Source organism: Hemiscyllium ocellatum, chromosome 31, assembly GCF_020745735.1.
Source record: "Hemiscyllium ocellatum isolate sHemOce1 chromosome 31, sHemOce1.pat.X.cur, whole genome shotgun sequence".
Classification (NCBI taxonomy): domain Eukaryota; kingdom Metazoa; phylum Chordata; class Chondrichthyes; order Orectolobiformes; family Hemiscylliidae; genus Hemiscyllium; species Hemiscyllium ocellatum.
This window is the reverse complement of record NC_083431.1, coordinates 20,429,012-20,449,113: the sequence shown is the minus strand read 5'-3', so window position 1 is coordinate 20,449,113 and position 20,102 is coordinate 20,429,012. Positions and strand designations below refer to the sequence as shown.

Below are 20,102 nucleotides of genomic sequence, written 5' to 3'. Positions count from 1 at the left end.
CATCCAAGGAACAGGAAATTCGAAGTTTTGGGCCAGAGCCCTTCATCAGGCTCTGGCCCGAAACATCGAATTTCCTGTTCCTTGGATGCTGCCTGACCTGCTGTGCTTTAACCAGCAACACATTTTCAGCTCTGATCTCCAGCATCTGCAGACTTCACTTTTTACCTATAGGAAGAGGCTGAACAGGCTGGGGCTGTTTTAGATTAGACTTAGACTTAGACTTACAGTGTGGAAACAGGCCCTTCGGCCCAACAAGTCCACACCGACCCGCCGAAGCGCAACCCACCCATACCCCTACATTTACCCCTTACCTAACACTACGGGCAATTTAGCATGGCCAATTCACCTGACCCGCACATCTTTGGACAGTGGGAGGAAACCGGAGCACCCGGAGGAAACCCACGCAGACACGGGGAGAACGTGCAAACTCCACACAGTCAGTCGCCTGAGTCGGGAATTGAACCCGGGTCTCTGGTGCTGTGAGCCAGCAGTGCTAACCACTGTGCCACCGTGCCGCCCAAATTTCTCTGGAATATCGGAGGCTGGGTGGTGACTTTACAGAGGTTTACAAAATCATAAGGGGCATGGATCGGGAAATAGGCAAGAACTAGAAGGCATAGGTTGAGGGTGAGTGGGGAAAGATATAAAAGAGACCTACTGGGCAACCTTTTCATACAGTGGGTGGTACTTATATGGAATAAGCTGCCAGAGGAAGTGGTGGAGGCTGGTACAATTGCAACATTTAAAAGGTATTTGGATAGATATACGAATAAGAAGGGTTTGGACAGATATGGGCTGGGTGCTGGCAGGTGGGACTAGATTGGGCTGGGATATCTGGTCGGCATGGACGAGTTGGTCTGAAGAGTCTGTTTCCATGCTGTACATCTCTATGACTCTATGACATTGTACTTGTGCTCACTGTTCACTCTAAATGAATAGAAGAAAATAAATTTCCATGACCAAAGCTGAACATGGCACTTCAGATGAAGGTTTTCAGTAACCTGGAGATTAGAGGAGTGGAATGTGAGGACCAGTGGGATTATACCCTTGTTGGAGTTAGAGGATGTGGGGTTCGAGGGCAGAGGTGTGGAAATGGAAGAGACCGGTTTAAGGGCATCTGGGGTGTTTTGGAATTGCTCATCCTGATAGCATTGGGAATTACAGTCTACAAAAGGAGAAAAAGTGAGGACTGCAGACGCTAGAGAGTCCGAGTTAATATAGCATGATGCTAGAAAAAAAAACAGCAGGTTAGGCAGCATTGTCTCGGTCTCCTGTGACAGACATCTACTAGAAATCCACTGACTCCCACAGCTAACTTGACTACACTTTCTCCCACCCCACCCCACTATCCCTACTCCAAATTCCTCTGCCGTACCTGCTCTCAGGATGAGCGATTCCATTCCATTCTAGCACATCCCAGTTGCCCTCAACCCTGTCTCTTCCATTTCCACACCTCTGCCCTCGAACCCACACCCAACTCCAACAAGGATATAATCCCCCTGGTCTGCACATTCCACCCCACCAGTCTCCAAATCCAGTGCATCATCCTCCACCATTTTTGCCACCTTCAGTCTCACCCCACCAAAAATATATTTCCCTCCCCACCCATACTTACATTCCATAGGGACTGTTCCCTCCACGACTCCCTCGTTAGGTCCCCACCAATGCCTTTTCCACACATGGCATCTTCCCCTGCCACTGTCAAGAGGTGCAAAACCTATGCCCACATTTCCCCTCCACAACCTCAGTCCAAGGCCCCAAATAATCATTCCAAATCCAAAGATTTACTTGTACATCCTCCACCCTCATTTACTGCACCCAGTGTTCCTGATGTGGTCTCCTCTACTTTGGACAGATTGAGCATAAATTCGTGGAACAGTTCTGAGAACATTTCTGGTCCATAAACACTAACCAACCCTTCCTTCCTGTGGCTAACCACTTCAATTCCCCCTTCCAAAGGCATATCCATTTTGGGCCTCCTTTACTATCTACACACGGTCACTTGCAAACTGAGGAGGAATACCTTATCTTCCACCTCGGGAGCCTCCAGCCATATGGTATGAACATTGAATTCACTGGTTTCCAAATCTCTCCTCCCCCCAATCCATCCCAGCTCAAATCATCTGACTTAGACCTGCCCTCTTAGACCTGTTCGTCTTCCTTCCCACCTATTTGCTCCCCACTCCCCACCGATCTATCACCTCCTACCTTCACCCAACTATAGTTGCGCCTCGACTTATGAACTTAATCCTTTCTGGGGCCAGGTTCGCGAACTGAATCAATTTTCCCATTTTTCAGATATTTCCGAAGTCTTTTCTCTTTTTTGTCTCTTGAGAGTTGGTGATGGCACAAGAAAATGATCCAGAGAAACTTTTTTTTCTTTGTTATAGAATTTTCCGAAAGTGGAACATCACATTGTCATTTAAAATGTTCACCTTCGATCTACCTTGAATTTCATATGTACATTGAAGCAAGATTTTATGTACAATCCTGTTCGTAAACCGATCTGTTTGTGAACGGGGTCGTTCGTATGTCGAGGCGCTACTGTACCTTTTCCCCTAGCTCCACTTCCCCTATTAATCTCTCAGCCCCCTTCCCCCTCCCCAGTTCTGAAGAAGGGTTATGCCTGAAATGTCAAATCTCTTCCTCCTTGGCTGCTGCCTGACCTGTTGTGCTTTTTCCAGTGCCATGCTTTATCAACTATTGCAGTCTACAATTCATAGTAAGATCATAAGGAGCCCATTTGACCCATTCAGCCTGTTCCACCATTCGGTAAGATTATAGTTAATCTCACTGTCGTCTTAAACACTACTTTCCTGCCTGCACCCATAATCCTTGACTCTCTTCTAAATCACAATGCTGTCCAATTGAACCCTGGATGCATTCAACAGCTAAGCATTCAACTACATTTGAGGAGAATTCAAGAGAAGAAATTCCTCCTCATGTCAGGCTTAGATGGGGGATCCCCTTTTTGTTTTAAACTGTGCTTCCTCACTGCAACTACTTCACCACATAAGTATCTCACAGAACTGTGATAGCTTTCAATAAGATGCTTCTCATTATTCTAAAATCAAATGGAGTAGAATTCTAATCTGCTCAATCTTTTCTTGTAAGATAACACCTTTATCACAGGACACCTTCTGAACTGCTTTCAAGGCAAGCAGTTCTTGTGTAAGGAAACCAAAACTGTTCACAGTCCTCAGCTGTAGTCTTGCCTGTTTCCTGCATGTGTAGCAAGATTTCCCCACTCTTATACCGCAAGCCCTTGTAATAAAAGATAAGATTGCAATTTTCCTCAATTATGTGCTGAACCTACATGCTAACTCAGATTTGAGAGTCAACAGGTACCCAGATCCCTTTGCAATGCAACATTCAACAGTCTCCACTTACTTAATATTTTGCTTTGCTATTCTTCATGCCAACGTGGACAATCTCAGGTCCTACATTATATTTCAACAGTGGAACTTCTGCTCGTGAACTTAAACCACTTATCTAAATTCCTTTACAGACTCCTCATAACTTGCTTTCTTAACTATCTTTGAAACATCAGCAAAATTGGCTGTAATAGTCAATTCCTTCAACCAAGTCATTAATATGGATAAGTATTTGAAATCAAGCACAGATTCCTGTGGCACTCCATTTGTTAATTTGTCAATTCAAAAGTGACCCATTAATCCAAACTCTTCTGTTAGCCAATCCTCTGCACGTGGTTATGGATTTTACAGAATACCCTGCTTAAGATATTTGGAGCAGAAACCTTGTAAAATGTCACAATATATTTTAACAGTTTCCTCAAGCTTAACACCCGATCAAATTGGTGCCAATTTTGTGTGGCCTCTCACCAGCGCATCCCCCCCCCCCTTCAAGTTTCACAACATCTTTCCGATAGGAAGGAGACCAGAATTGCACACAATATTCCAACTGTAGCCTAACCGATGTCCTGTACAGCTGCAACATGACCTCCCAACTCCTGTACTCAATACACTGACCAATAAAGGAAAGCATACTATACGCCACCTTCACTATCCTATCTACCTGCGGCTCCACTTTCAAGGAGCTATGAACCTGCACTCCAAGGTCTTTGTTCAGCAACACTCCCTAGGACCTTACCATTAAGTGTACAACTCCTGCTAAGATTTGCTTTCCCAAAATGCAGCATCTTGCCTTTATCTAAATTGAACTCAGTCTGCCGCTTCTCAGCTCATTGGCTCATCTGATCAAGATCCTGTTACAATGAGGTAACCTTCTTCACTGTTCATTACACCTCCAATTTTGGTGTCATCTGCAAACGAACTGTACCTCTTATGCTCGCATCCAAATCATTTATGTAAGTGAGAAAAAGTAGAAGACACAGCACCAATCCATGTGGCATTCCACTAGTCATCGGCCTCCAGTCTGAAAAACAACCCTCCACCACCACCCTCTGTCTTCTACCTTTAAGCTAGTTCTGTATCCAAATGGCTAGTTCTCCCTGTATTCCGTGAGATCTAACCTGAACAGCACTCGTGATGAGTTTTAGTGTCGTTGTTGTTAAAATACAAAATGCACTCCTATATTTGGGATAACATGCTTTTGAGGGTTTGAATGGGGCCAATAATGATGCTTATGTGTAAAAGAAGCCTAAAGCAGGAAGTCTAGGTTTTTAGTTTCCACGGAAACTTTCCACATTCTTAGAATGCTTAAATTACTGCTTATATGAATGTAAATATAAGTTACAAATACCTGTAGTATTCTGACTTAATTCATCAATAACCTATAGTTACCTATCAGCCTGTTTTTAAGCCACTCATGCTGTAAAAGTCAAACTGGATAAATCAATCAATAAGAAATAAGTGAAAATATCATTTTCTTTTGGGATGTAGAGTTTATAGTTACTAGTCTTTGATCCAATTGTCTAGAAGAATTTAATTTATTCTCACTGAAAAATACAGCAAAGAACGAATGATCATGCTGCAGTAAAATAATATTTTGAGAGTTTGATTATCCTGAGGAAATTTCTAGCTGTGCATGCCGTAGTTTCTTGGTCTTCTGCAAACATATTTTGCCATCATGTGGGTTCGATGGATATTTGGAAAGCTACTTAAAATATAACAAATACATTTCTTTGTCTTTGTTGACCGCCCCAAAATGCTTCTCTCAACCTGCAAAAGAGGGACTAATGATTGGAAAGTGGTTGGAAAGGATGTTTTTAAAGATATTAATTGAAATGTCAAATATTAAGGCGTTTTGAAAGATGGGAGAGACAGTTTAAGTAAAGAGCTTTTGTAAATGAGTTATGATGGCTGAAGATTAAATAGTGGCAAAGCATAGAGATATCTGTGCTTGAATTTAGTTTCAGCTTCTGGAATTAAGCTGAATGTAAGTTCAGAAGGGTGAAGAAATTGCGTTTAATTGCATGGATTAAAATGACTGGCTGTGTTTACTGATGTACATTTCTTGGTTGTAATTTTGTGTGCTTTTGCTGGTTTAATTTCTTACTTAAATTTTGATTTGCGTTTTATGACCAGGTAAGAGGAATCCAAAAGATTGTTTTACTTTATTGTTGAGCTGTTTTTGTTTGTGCATAAGCCTCACAAGCCGTTCCAGAAGAATGTTAACTATTTTGCAACATCACAAGGAAAACTTGTGTTTAATCTATTAGGTTACAACCCACTGAACTTCGTTCCCCTTCTAAGTACTTGAATCAACTTGCACCCAGTACACACATGTCATTTCTTATCTAAAAATAGACATTATTGTATAACAGGTAACATGATACTGATGCAAACAGCTTCACTGAGTAGGGCTGTAATACTTAGTTTGCCATTTGGATTTTGATTTGACTGACTTTGAACAGTGGCCATAACCGTATAACAGTGCAGCTGAGAAAATATCAAACAGGACTTTGTATTTTTGAGCTATATATTTTGTGTTTTCAGCTTCACTTTTATCAACACAATTGTAGCTTTTAGTTCTCTGCAAAGCATTATTTGCTAGTGTATACTGGAATGTTATTATTGTTAAAAGTCAGAAATTAGATTAGAAACAGGCCCTTCGGCCCAACAAGTCCACAGCGACCCTCCAAAGATTAACCCACTCAGTCCCATTTCCCTCTGACTAATGTACCTAACACTGTGGCAATTTACCATGGCCAATTCACCTGGCCTGCACATCTTTGGATTTGTTACAAAGAAATTTCTGTTCTGTCGTACTCAAACTGGAGATAAATAAAATGACACTCAGGTCTCCAGCATCTGCAGTTCTCATTTATAATCTAAGCAAGTGTTCTTTTCACTACTCATGTAATATGATAGGTATGGTATTGGACTGATGTTTATCATTTAATTTACCCATGCTTCAGTTTGTTCCTGTTTAAACTTTCCCATTTATGCAGAACTTAGCAGTTTTTAAATGGTATTATCAGGGAGTTTGTACTTGGATGGTTGAGATATTGTTTACTTAAAATAATTCAGATTCCGCTCTGAATACATTGGCCCCTAATGAGAAAGCAGAGGTTGTGAAATTATGGGGGCACAGTGATTAGAGTCCAGTTTAGGAAAAGCACCTCCAACACCTCACTTATGCACCAATTGTTTTTTATTTACAATGGTGGAAAGCAGAGCATTACTTTTTGTTGCATTGAAGTGGTGGGGCATTTCATTTACATATTTAAATTAGGCATTTGAAGTGAGTTGGGTGATTATTGGAGCATGAGGAAACCTGACAGTGTAAAAGTGGTGAAAGCTGCCTGCTGCACAAGGTAAATAGCTTTTGCAATGTCTTTTTTTTTTCTGGGTCAGCAATAGAGGCAAGTGATCTTATTCTAGTTTCCCATAGAGGGATATGGGCCAAGTGCTGGCAATTGGGACTAGATTAGGTTGGGATATCTGGTCAGCATGGATGAGTTGGACTAAAGGGTCTGTGTCCATGCTGCACATCTGTGTGACTCTGGTCTGAGTTTTTATACATGGTTGATATTTCATAGATGTCGTGGACTTAAGCTTGAAGGATCATAGAGTCATAGAGATGTACAGCACTGAAGCAGACCCTTTGGTCCAACTCGTTCATGCCAGCAAATTATCCCAACCTAATCTAGTATATTTTGCCAGCACTTGGCCTGTATTCCTTATAACCCTTCCTATTCATATACCCATCCAAATGTCTTTAAAATGTTGCAATTGTACCAGCTTCCACCAACGTCGATTCTCCTCCTTAGATACTGCATGTCCTGCTGTGCTTTTCCAACACCACACACTTGACTCTGATCTCCAGCATCTGCAGTCCTCACTTTCTCCATGTGGTCAAGAACACTGATCAATAGATATGAGAACATTCTACATTTTTCTAACCTCCTTTCAAGAATAATCAGTATTGGCCAAAATAGAATGATATTTTCAAGTTGAATTTCTACAAGGAATCCATTTTTCTCTGTGAAATGTGTTTGTGGTTGTAAGTTTGTTCGCTCAGCTGGAAGGTTCATTTTCAGGTGTTTTGTCACCATACTATGTCGCATCATCAGTGAGCCTTTGGTGAAGCACTGATGTTATGTCCTGCTTTCGATTTGTGTGTTTAGGTTTCCTTGGATTGGTGATGTCATTTCCTGTTCTTGTCCTCAGAGGGTGATTAAATCGGGTCCAAGTCAATGTTTGTTGATATAGTTCCCGTTGGAATGCCCTGCTTCTGCTTCTCTTGTGTGTCTCCTGTTTGGCTCATCCTCGGATGGATATGTTGTCCCAGTTGAAGTGGTGTGTGAGGATACTAGTGAGAGTGGGTCAAGTCCTTTTGTGACTCGTTGATGTTCATGTATCCTGGTAGCTAGTTTTCTGCCTGTTTGTCTAGTGTAGTGTTTGTTACAGTTCTTGCAAGGTATTTTGTAAATGACATTTGTTTTGCTTGTTGTCTGCATGGGGTCTTTTAAGTTCATTAGCTGCTGTTTTAGCGTGTTGGTGGGTTTGTGGGCAACCATGATGCCAAGAGGTGCAGAGTCATTTCTGAGATGCCTTTGATGTAGGGGAGAGTGGTTAGGGTTTCTGGATGTGTTTTGTCTGCTTGTTTTGAGTTTGTTGAGAAAACGGACTGTGTTCATTTGGGTACCTTTTTTTATAATATGCTGTGTCGGTAATTTTCCTCTGTTCTTCTTGTGTGTTCATTTTGGGGTTGATGGGAGGAAATGGGTGAACGTTTACATTTTCATATCATAAATTTTTATCTAATTCTGCATCTTTGAATGAATTTTGTTTTTATAATAAATCAATAATATTGTTTATGGAAAAACATTTACCTATTGGTATTTTAACTCTATCACCAATGTAGGGAAAACAATCCATTGGCTATAAAGAGACTTTGGGTATAATATAACTTTATGCTGCAAACCATGGAGTGTTGGTACTAGAGCATCGTGCAGTCCTCTCATCTTGGACATAACAATGAAGATGGTCATCTCATTTATGTGACTACGTTTATATATTGACAAAAAAGTGTGCCCAAAAACAGTTGTTTTGGGGTTAATATAACATATTTACGTCTTTCCATCTACAGATGCGGGACTTGTATGGATGATCTGGTTCTTTATTTTCTTTGCATCAACCGGTACTCTGTGTAAAGAAGTCAGTACTTAATAATGCATTAGAAACTTTTTGGATTCTTTCAGTTTTCCACTGAAACTTGTGAAACAATAAATTAGTCTCTTCATCCTGTAGAAGTTTGTGCAAATACTATATAATTTTCAAAAGCAGATTGAAGAGTTGATATCTTTATATTTTCAAATAAGCCTCTTCATTTAGTTGCTTTGGTTTTGTATTCTCATTTTGAAACAAGTTGAAATTTTGCCTGTGCTCTTCTCCTACTCTTGTCAATTGCTAGGGGCTGTCCCTGTGGTCACCATTGAAGTAGAAAACCGATGACAGGCAATGGAGGGAAACAGTTATATTGATTCTAATTCTAGTATGAAGTCAGCCTGTCTGGCTGCCTCAGATTATATGATCATTTACGCACATACAAGGAAGAAGTTTCCAGATGATGGGTTTACTTATACTTTTCATTCTTGGAGCATTTTCCTTTTACTCCGTTATTGACTTTAGCCTGAACCCCTTACTTGAAATTGAATTGGAAGATTGTAAATACAAACCCTCCTTATAAGATTTGATTGTGCGATCTAGACTAATGCCTACTCCATTTTAGTGAAGTGCCAGACTTATTGTGCTTCAAGTAACAAATGAGAAATTGAACCTCTTCCTTAATATTGAGATAGTTGTACTCTAAAAATAGATCACTTTGTTTCTATTTAGGGATTTTTTTTACCTGAAATGAAGACTGTATTAATAACAAGAGACTAAACGCTTCCTAGTAAATATTATAGGTTAATATTTGACATTTCCAAGAAGCTATTGGTTGGGATGTGTCTGAGAAAGAAGTGACAGCTATACTTGATGTCTGCATAACAGTGATTGCATCTGAAAAATACTTCTTGTGGAATGTTTCCGTTGTTTCACTGCGGTTCATCATCACGTACTGTATGATGCCTGGAACAATTTTACTATGGGCAAAGTACTTTTATTTATTCTATTTCTCTTTTGTTTCTTAATGCAGCAAGCAACGGCACAATAAGCTGTGGCGATCACATTCCGATAGCGACCTTTCAGATCACCGTGAGCGTATTAGTAAATCTACAGTTGACTTAAACAGAAGGGACAGTACTTCCACTACAGAAATGCCAACTGATCTACTTACTGAGCATCTGTGTCAGTCCCAGTTCTCAAATGTCCTAGAATCAAGTTTGCCTGGAGTCCAAGAAGGAAAACATGAGTTAGATTTTGGAATTGATACAGAATATGAAATATCTTTAAAACATAACCCCGATGAGTTGAACACAAACATCTCTTCTGCAGCGCTGTCAGGACTGGAGGTCACTGATAGTATCACCACGAGGTTACCAGCAGGTTCCAGCTCAGATATTCTCCCTCTCCAAGACTCCCAATCTGACAAATCACCAGAGGTCTTGTCACAGAATGGACTTTCTCCTTCACCTAACCATTCCATGGTGTTGACTGATTTGGAAGCAGGTGAATCAGAGAAAGATGTTAATTTAAAACCGAATAATATTTCAGTACCATTGCTTGAAACTGCACCTCTGCCAGAGGATCGTAAAGCCTCACAGGAACTAACTTCCTCTGTCTCACCATCAAATATAAACGCTGAAATTTGCAGTTTAAGTACCGATCGAATTGACTTCTTCAGTGCCAGAGAAAAATTCATTGAGCTTTCACAGGAGAATGGGGCTCGAGTCCAATCACACTTGAAAACAGAGGAGTTTGGTGGCGGGAAGTATTGTGCCACAAAAGTGGCTGCACAGGAAATCCCCGAGAAAGAACAGATTGCAAATGGTCAGGGGGACACTTCGTTGGATAACCCAGCTCACATAAAAGATAAATGTGTAGATGATGTAAAATCTAATAAGGTAAAAATGTTAACATTTTTTGTAAATTAAGCCACAAAATGTCCAATAACATTTAGCATAAAGTTAAAACATTTTAATTCTTTTATGAAAATGTAATGTTTAATTTCAATGAACTAAGTTGGTTATTATAAGCATTATCATTTCTGTTAAATGTGTCTATGTCTTGTATTATATTTTTAAGTTTTGACTTAGTCATTCTGTTTCAAATATGTTGGAAGTTGATGGGATAGAGTATGGTTACCTGGAAATACCATTCCAGAGCAAAAAATTGTAAATATCCTTCTTTCTCAGCCTACATCAATTTCATAAATGTAGCAATGTATATTCCAATTTTTATCACTTTATCCAATTTTTTAAGTCCAGAAGAAAATTCTACTCCATTTAGCATACCTTGCTGTAAATCATGAGTGCAAAAATTTGAGAAATGAAAATATGCAACACTGATACAGTTGACAATTTTATAAGAGTTGTTAATTGAAACATTGGAGACAGTGAGTAAAGAATGAGTTTTTATAAAACTGTCTTCCAGGTGCAGACATTTGAGTGATTAGAATTGCTACGTTGATTGTAACTGTGGAAAACTGCTTCATGCATTAGCCCTCGCATATCTTGCCTTGAGCACACAAATATGGCTTTCAAAATAAATTAATAGACACTAATGTATTGTTGAAAAAACAGAAATGCTCTTAAGGCTTTTTATCTTGCACTCATCAGCACAGAAGTGCAACAATGTCCAACTTCCAAAAAGAACTTCCTGAGAAGAGCTGCTGAGCTGCCATCCTTCATGCATTCTTTGTGACAATGCCTCAACCAGTCAATCAGCGCTGCTTTCTCATGGGGTATAAATTGCTATTCCCTTTGCAATTTGATAATCTTCCAACTGTTCTGATGAGTGCAAAACAAAAAAATTCTGAAAACATGTCTTTTTTTAAACCAATGTTCAAGTTCTGTATTACTAAGTAACTTAAAATTAATGTGTGGTGCATACCAGTTCCTATTAATGAAACTCATTCTTTTGTGCTTTGTACCGATCAGTTTTCTACCATGTAAAACTGAAGAGTGAAAACTGAAAAAGCTGTGGATGCTGTAAATCAGAAATCAAAATAAGAAGTTGCTGGAAAAGCTCAGTAGGCCTGACTGCATCTAGAACATAGAATATAGAAGGATACAGCGCAGTACAGGCCCTTCGGCCCTCGATGTTGTGCCGACCGAATCCTACCTAACCTATACTAGCCCAATAACTTCCAAATGCCTATCCAATGCCCGCTTAAATGACCATAAAGAAGGAGAGTTCACCACTGATACGGGCAGGGCATTCCATGAACTCACAACCCGCTGTGTGAAGAATCTACCCCTAACATCTGTCCTATACCTACCACCCCTTAATTTAAAGCTATGTCCCCTAGTAACACCTGACTCCATTAGCGGTAAAAGGTTCTTAGTATCTACCCTATCTAAACCCCTAATCATCTTATACACTTCTATCAGATCTCCCCTAAACCTTCTCTTCTCCAATGAGAACAGCCCCAAGTGCCTCAGCCTTTCCTCATAAGATTTTCCTACCATTCCAGGCAACATCCTGGTAAACCTCCTCTGCACTCGTTCTAAAGCTTCCACATCCTTCCTATAGTATGGCGACCAAAACTGCACACAATACTCCAGATGAGGCCGCACCAGAGTCTTATACAGTTGCAACATGACCTCAGGACTCCGGAACTCAATTCCTCTACCAATAAAGCCCAGTACACCATATGCCTTCCTCACAGCACTATTTACCTGGGTGGCAACTTTCAGAGATCTGTGTACATGGACACCAAGATCCCTCTGCTCATCCACACTACCAAGTAGCCTACCATTAGCCCAGTAATCCATCATCTTGTTATTCCTACCAAAGTGAACGACTTCGCACTTAGCTACATTGAATTCCATTTGCCACATTTCCGCCCAGCTCTGCAACTTATCTATATCCCGCTGTAACCTACCACTTCCTTCCTCACTATCCACAACTCCACCGACTTTTGTGTCATCCGCAAACTTGCTTACCCAGCTTTCAAGTCCTTCCTCTAGATCATTTATAAAGATAACAAAAAGCAATGGTCCCAAAACAGATCCTTGTGGTACACCGCTAGTAACTGCGCTCCAAGATGAACATAATCCATCAACTACTACCCTCTGTCTCCTTCCAGCCAGCCAATTCCTAATCCAAACCTCTAATGTATCCTCAATGCCATACCTCCGAAGTTTTAGCATTGGCCTACCATGGGGAACCTTATCGAACGCCTTACTAAAATCCATATACACAACATCTACTGCTTTACCCTCATCCACTTCCTTAGTCACCTTCTCAAAGAACTCAATAAGGTTTGTGAGGCACGACCTGCCCTTCACAAAACCATGCTGGCTATCCCTGATCACGTTATTCCTACCCAGATGTTCATAAATCTTATCCCTTACCATTCTCTCTAAGACTTTGCCCACCACTGAAGTCAGACTCACTGGCCTATAGTTACTAGGGCTATCCCTACTCCCTTTCTTGAACAATGGGACCACATTCGCTATCCTCCAGTCCTCTGGTACTATTCCCGTTGACAATGACGACATAAAAATCCAGGCCAATGGCTCTGCTATCTCCTCCCTAGCTTCCCATAGGATCCTGGGGTAAATGCCATCAGGCCCAGGAGACTTATCTATATTCATCCTTTCCAATATTCCCAAAACCTCTTCCCTGCATATTTCCAGGGCATCCATTCTAATTATTTGTGATTCCATATTCACATCAGCAACAGTGTCCTGTTCCTGAGTGAATACTGATGAAAAGTACTGATTTAATGTCTCTCCAATCTCCTCCGCCTCCACACACAACTTCCCACTACTATCCTTGACTGGACCGATACCTACCCTAGTCATCCTTTTATTCTTGACATACCTATAGAAAGCCTTTGGGTTTTCCCTAATCCTACCAGCTAAAGACTTTTCATGTCCCCTTCTCGCTTCTCTTAGCTCCCTCTTTAGCTCCTTCCTGGCTACCTTATAACTCTCAATCGCCCCTACTGAACCTTCACGCCTCATCTTTACATATGCCGCCTTCTTCCCTTTCACAAGGGACTCCAATTCCTTACTAAACCACGGCTGCCTCACAAGGCCCTTTACACCATGCCTGACTGGTACATACCTATCGAGGACACGCAGTAGCTGCTCCTTGAACAATCCCCACATCTCATTAGTGTTCTTCTCTTGAAGCCTGTTTTTCCAATCCACACATCCTAAGTCAGAGAAATCAGAGGTAATGTTTCAGAACTGAGGAAGTGTCATTGAACCTGAAACGTTAACTCCCTGATTTCTCTTCACAGGTGCTGACATACCTGCTGAGCTTTTCCATCAACTTCCATTTTTGTTTTTAAACTAAGGAATGTTTGGGAGGAGTAAAGTTGTTCTATTCCCATTTTAAATAAGGTTTACAGTGTTCATGGGTAGTACAATGAAAGGACCATATGAGATTTTCAGATGGAATTTTTTTACTCAAGCTTTTTTGGCTTCCATCTATAATTATGTAAATAATGTAAATCTTGGGTTAAAGTGTACTAGTCTTGAATTTATCTTTCCCCTTATAATCAAGTGTTTACTTTCTCTGGGAATTTGTTCACTTCTGCAGTGATCATATAAGTTATATGTGTTGAGCTCATTTTGTTTTCTGTTTTCGACAGGAAAATCTAGTACCAAAATTGTTCCACAAGAAGTCTTCCTTAACAAGATCGCAGTCTTTAAATGTCATTTCTGTGAAAGAAATAGTGACAGGAATAGAGTCCAACCAGAGTTCTGGCGTGTGCCAAAGCAAAATGGAAAGTGTCGCCAATAACCAGATCCAAACACCAAAGAGGAACACAGTTCATGAGCTACCAGCAGATTTCCATTGGCTTTCTGAAAGCAACACCACTGCAAAAAAACTTTGCAAAAATGATTCTTTAGTTGCTGAAAGCGACTCTAAAAATGCCACTGACTTGTCGGAAGCTAAAGATGATGTATGTCACGACATGCATTTAACAGCCAAGACCTATGAGGAAAGCCAGGAGACAGTCATTAAAGAGTCTGCACAGGATGGAAGAATTCATCCAAAGCAGGTGCCAAAGTGGTGTCCTGGCTCAGTAAAACGTGCAACACAGGAGTTTGAAGAACGATTGAAACAAGGGCAAGAACATCAATCATTGGTAACACTGCCAATCCGTAAAAATTCCAGAATTGATGGAGCTGTGGCTAGTGAATTTGTGGTGACAAATAAGAGTGAAGCTATTGTTCCTGAGTTATCTTTGTTCAAGGGTAAAAGAAACGAAAACACTGATGACCCAAATTTATTACTTGAGCTTAGTGTATCTCAGAATCAAGAATTGGTCTCAGACTCGCAGTCACAAATGATAGAACATCCATTAGAATCAAGACTGAAATTGGAACAAGCTGAACCTGGCTCCTTGAACACTCTGGAACTTGAGAAAATCCACTCCAAGGAACTGGATTCATTTACCCAACTTCCAAAGAAAGTTGAAATAATTGAGTACACCCATGTATTTAAACCACCATCTCAAGAAGACAGTGATATTTGCTCGACAGGAGAAGAGAACATCGTTGAAGTTGAATCTCTGGGAAAGGAAAATATGGCCACAGTACAATCTGCAGATGATCTAAAAAATACAGAAGTAAAAACCACGGAATTTCCATGTCATTCACCACTATTATCATCTTTGGATACTGAGAGTTTGACTGAAACTGACAACAAAGAAGTTGAAGAAATGACCTTTGAATCTGGTAGTCCTCCAGGTGATGCAGTTGACAGCTTCTCTGACTATGAAATTGCTTTATTTGTTAGTGGTGCAACCCATTTACCATTAAAGGGCTTAGAGAATCAAACGCATGTACTTCACCTGGAAGGCATTACGGAGTCCAGTACAGATACTGATGCAGAGATTCTTGATAAGGAATGTTCGGGGCTTCAGGAAGTTGACACAAAAATTGCATCTTTGCAAGGAGATGATGGATGCATTACTCTGAGTCACGAGGATTTAAAGTTGAGTTTCAGCAGATTTGATGAAAGTGTCAGGGAAATGCAAGAGATGTCGAGATTTGAAAAATGTACCCATGATCTCAGCCATAGCCCCAGCAATGACAGTACAGGATATCCAAGTTATACATTGGGGATGTGTAAGCAACAGTCAAAGGAAATTGAAGCTAAAATAAGGCAAGCAGGTCTCACAACTCCATCACAGATTAAACGTTCAGCATCCATTGCTAAGCTGGGTTACCTGGAGCTTTCAAGGAATGATTTATTTAAAAAGGGGTTGGATAGTTCTAAAACTTACCAAGCATTTCTTGACTCTATCCAGCGTACACCATGGACAGCGCAAAGTACAAGTGAATATAGAACTGAATGTGCTGTGAAAGATGAGCCCAGCAAAAAGAAATGTGTTTCCATTTCTCTTTTCCAAGATCCTCAATCCACAGTATGTTTTGCAGAACAACTTAAAGCATCAGAAAGTATTGCACAAAGCAAGCCTGTGGGGAAGCCCTTAATACAATATGCCAAAGCAGTTGAATCAACCCAAGAGTGTCCACTGGCAAGTACAGAAGAGAACCTTCCACAGCTGAAATCTTCCTTCCGTTATGACACCGATGCACCCTGTCCTACCCCACTGATGGCTGTAGCACCTCGACAACACCATCATAGAAATCATTCATTAAAGCGATTAAAAGCAGTTAACGATAGAAAACGCACAGCCAATCCTTTATATAACACCATGTGACCCTAAGCCCAAAAGCTATGCTTCCTTATGAGAGGCAAGTGTTTTTCAATAGAACAAGCACTTTACAATTTGTTTTCTATATATTGTTAAAAGTAGATTTTTTTTTATGATTGGTTGCATGCTGACATTGGGCTTCTTTAGTTTGTTCTTTCTTGCTTTCTTTATTCCCATAATTGGTTTTGACTTAACATTGTGTGAAACTAAACCCTTCAACCATAAGATCTTATTTAAAAGAGCACACCAGCTACTATGGAGCAAGCTGACAATTAAATTAACCAGTCTGTTGTTTAACATACCTCTAAATTGAAATCAGGGAAAACCAGCTCTTTGTCGTGAATTCTGTACTATTTTTACAAATGTCATTGTCACCTTTTACTTATTTAATAACAAACGTTCCTATCATACATTACATCCTTAATCTAAGCTTCCTGCTGAGAGAAACTATTGACATTACGAATTTCTTCCCCCTATATTGTGTAGTCTTGCAAAATGGCTGTTAAGCCTTTGGTGTATATTCTGTGTTATAGTGAAACACCGTGTGCAAAATAATTCAGATGTGCACTATTCCTTAATCACCCTCAAGTTTACTTAAGATCACATGTCTTTGCAGGGCTATATAGACAGCTGGCTGCAAAATTTTTGACCTCCTGAATTTCTAATATTCCATCACTGAAATGGCTATACATGTTTTGTTAGTTTGTGTGTTCCTTTTAAGGTGGTCTAGATTCAGGATTATACTTGAATTATTACTTGAACACTGCAATGAGCTTTTGATAAAGCCTTCCATATCCATTCACAGGGGAATCCTTATAATAACTGTTCTCTGCCTTTTCTTTATTATTCCTGTGTATTCTACCCCTAAAGTGCCATCTGTTGGTCCCATTGCAAGGACTTAAATTCATCCTCAACCTTAATAGAGATTCATTTTTGAATGTGACTTCTCCTTTTAAAGAAAGAAAACAATTTTTAGTTTTATAAACTGCTAGTTGAATGTTTATTTTGTTGAAGGGGTGAATCTAAATTTACTATCTTCATTCATACCACAAATATTGTTCAATATTTTCCCCTCCCTGGGAATGTATTTGATAAGGCAAACAATTCTTTTAAACTGGAACTCCTTAATTGCAATATGTCATTTATAACTTCATTTGCTTTACAGCTGTAAGAATGTCAGCATTTTCCTTGGATGAATACACATTCATTCTGCTAGGAATAATTCAGTACTGCTCCATCTGATTAGAACTGTGATACCTAGGCTAGAATTTATACTGGAGACTTGAGGAAATAACTTGAGGATAGCAGTAATATTCTTGTGATGATGACTTTCTCCCATGTACATAAATTGTCAATGTTTTCCTGCATTTTCATCGAGTCCTTTTGATGTTCTGTACCACCTAAAGGTTGCACAGTTATACTTTGTGTAATAAAAGCTGTAAGCACTGTTCATATTCTGTACATTAAAACATTTACCTGATTTTAAGCGACAAGCATGGAACTTTCTCCAGAATACTGGTTGCATCTTCTACCCATTATTAATGTGTTCTCAGGTTTAACTGGGATATCCTGGATAAGTTATCTTTTTTAATAAACAGATGCAATGCAATTAGCACAACATACTAAGCAGAAATATCATTTCAGTTGATTGTACCAATCTATCCATTCGAGAATTAAGTTTTTGGAAGAGCTATATTGTTTAAAACAAGATATTTGGAATGAATTAACATGTATAAATCATGGTAAAAGAGCAAAATAGAATTTTGGGTTCCAGCTTTAACTAGCAGTATTTGCTCTGTGTACCAAGAGAGCCAGATTTATGTTTTTCGATATCTGCATGTATGTTTTTCATTTTTTAAAAAAATTATCTTTGTTCATGTTTCTGTTCCCTGAGTACACTGTTGTCCATAGTTCCCATTTGGGGGAGTGGGTAAACCACTATCACTTACACACTTTTGTAATCAAAAGACTGTTCAAGTAGAATTGATTGATTATGTCATTTTTTTTTCCATCACTGTTTTGCAGTTGCATTTCATCTGAGAACTGAACCCTAGCTCATGTCGTATCAACCTGTAGCACATACAGCCAGTTGGGATAAATTTGCACAATCACTTAGACTGATGGGCTGTTGTTGAGTCAGTTTGGTTCTGACGTCCTTGATAAAGACTCTTACCTGTGCTAACCCTAAATCATGTAATTTATCACTGCTTTCAAAAAATAGCTAAATGACAGGGTGTTTGAAATTTTTACTGTTTTTGTACCAACTGTAATCCCAACAAGCTCCTAGTACTGCTGTATATCCATATTTTTGTCTAATTATGACTTCCACTGTAAATTAAAGGAAGAGATTAGACTGATAACCAAATGAATTTTGCCTGGAACGTGATGTGAAATTAGCTGCTAGGAGGACCAGACAGCACATTGATGCTCAGAGTCATGAGTCTGGAGCCTGCTGTTGGAATTTGTTTTTTAAACCACTGCAGTTCAACAACTTTTAAAGGGCATTTTTATATATGTTTTTTTTAAATGTGATTATTATATTGTTTACATTGTGAATATTGAGCTGTACATTTTCTTAACATATAGCTGTACCTTACGTGCTGTTTGCGTGCCGTCTGTTGCCTTGGCATTCAGTTTTCACATTTGGTTCATACATGTGAAACTGAGTTTTACACCATTTGTTAGTTCAACAAAATTGTAAATTATGTGACTGCATGTGCTGTGTGCATACAACAACTTCATTTTTATGTCCCTTTTTTCGTAATACAGTAGTATGAGTACCACAGTACCTAGCTTTTTAACAAAAAATGGTGGTACATTTTCTTAAGCCTCATGTCTGTAGTAAGGAGTATTTGTTTTGGCACAAGTCATGACCATGACTTCAAATAAATCTGAAGAAAATGTTTAGAATGAAGATTTATTTTGTTCCACAAACTCTGTTGTGCAGACTGTAATTTTCACTTCATTAAGCTTAAATCAGTTCGGCTCTTCATGTTGAACTGCCACTCTATGCTATTTTTCATTTATGGGATGTTCTACTGTCCAATTTAATTTTTTATTGCAAGTGTGCTAAGTTGCTTAATGTGAAGTAATGCACTGTTGTATGAAGTACAATGTTCTTGTTACAAAATTAATAAATTTTTATTTTGGAGGATTAATTTGTTCTTTGCTTTTCAGAATGTCAGTGCAACAAAAAATGTCATTATTACATGACTCAGTCAAATTTGTAATAGAAAACTAGGAGTGTTACACTCAGTAAGGGTCAATCTATATTTAAAACTTCATTCAGTTTATTTGCAAGACAGAAACTTCTGTTTAGTTCACTCAAACTGCATTCTGATCATGTTAAAATCCAAACCCATATTCTAACCACCACAAAAAGTTTACATTTACACCATAATATCATTGCAAGTAATCATCTGCATGTAACTCAAACACATTTTCATCACCACCTAGCTGGAACTCTCTCATATTTCCCCCCAGTGGCTTCCTGTTCAATTAAAGAGAAGCCATGTCTGTTTTTCAACTGCTTCCATTGGAGGTCAGTTAGCTCAATTGCCTGGACAGGTGATTTGCCATGCAAAGTGAAGTCAATGGTTTGGATTCAATTTCCTTGCTGACTGAGGTCACAATTGAAGGATTCTCTTTCTCAACCTCCACTCTCACCTGAGGTGTGGTGACCCTCAGGTTAAACCACCACCAGTAATCTCTTTTAGGAGAGAGCTGCTCTATGGTTTGATAAGATTATGATTATTTATCATTACCAACGTTTACTCAATGCACTGAAATTGCTTTATGGCTTCTAACCCCCCTATCCTTTTGCAACTGCCCAATTTGTGTACTCTGCACTTTGTTATCTGATCTACTAATTGTCACCCCGATTG

General features: G+C 39.4%; 1 protein-coding gene across 4 annotated transcripts in view; it reads left to right on the top strand.

The window, feature by feature from the left end:
• Window positions 1-19,308, top strand: part of ssh2a (slingshot protein phosphatase 2a) — a 172,327-nt gene extending 153,019 nt beyond the window's left edge. For all 4 annotated transcript variants that reach the window (XM_060847943.1, XM_060847942.1, XM_060847941.1 and 1 more), the window contains 2 exons: window positions 9,568-10,435; window positions 14,140-19,308. In XM_060847943.1, the coding sequence (XP_060703926.1) occupies window positions 9,568-10,435; window positions 14,140-16,224 (2,953 nt within the window). In that variant the 3' untranslated portion in view covers window positions 16,225-19,308. The remainder of the gene's footprint in view (window positions 1-9,567; window positions 10,436-14,139) is intronic.
• Window positions 19,309-20,102: the final 794 nt, after the last annotated feature.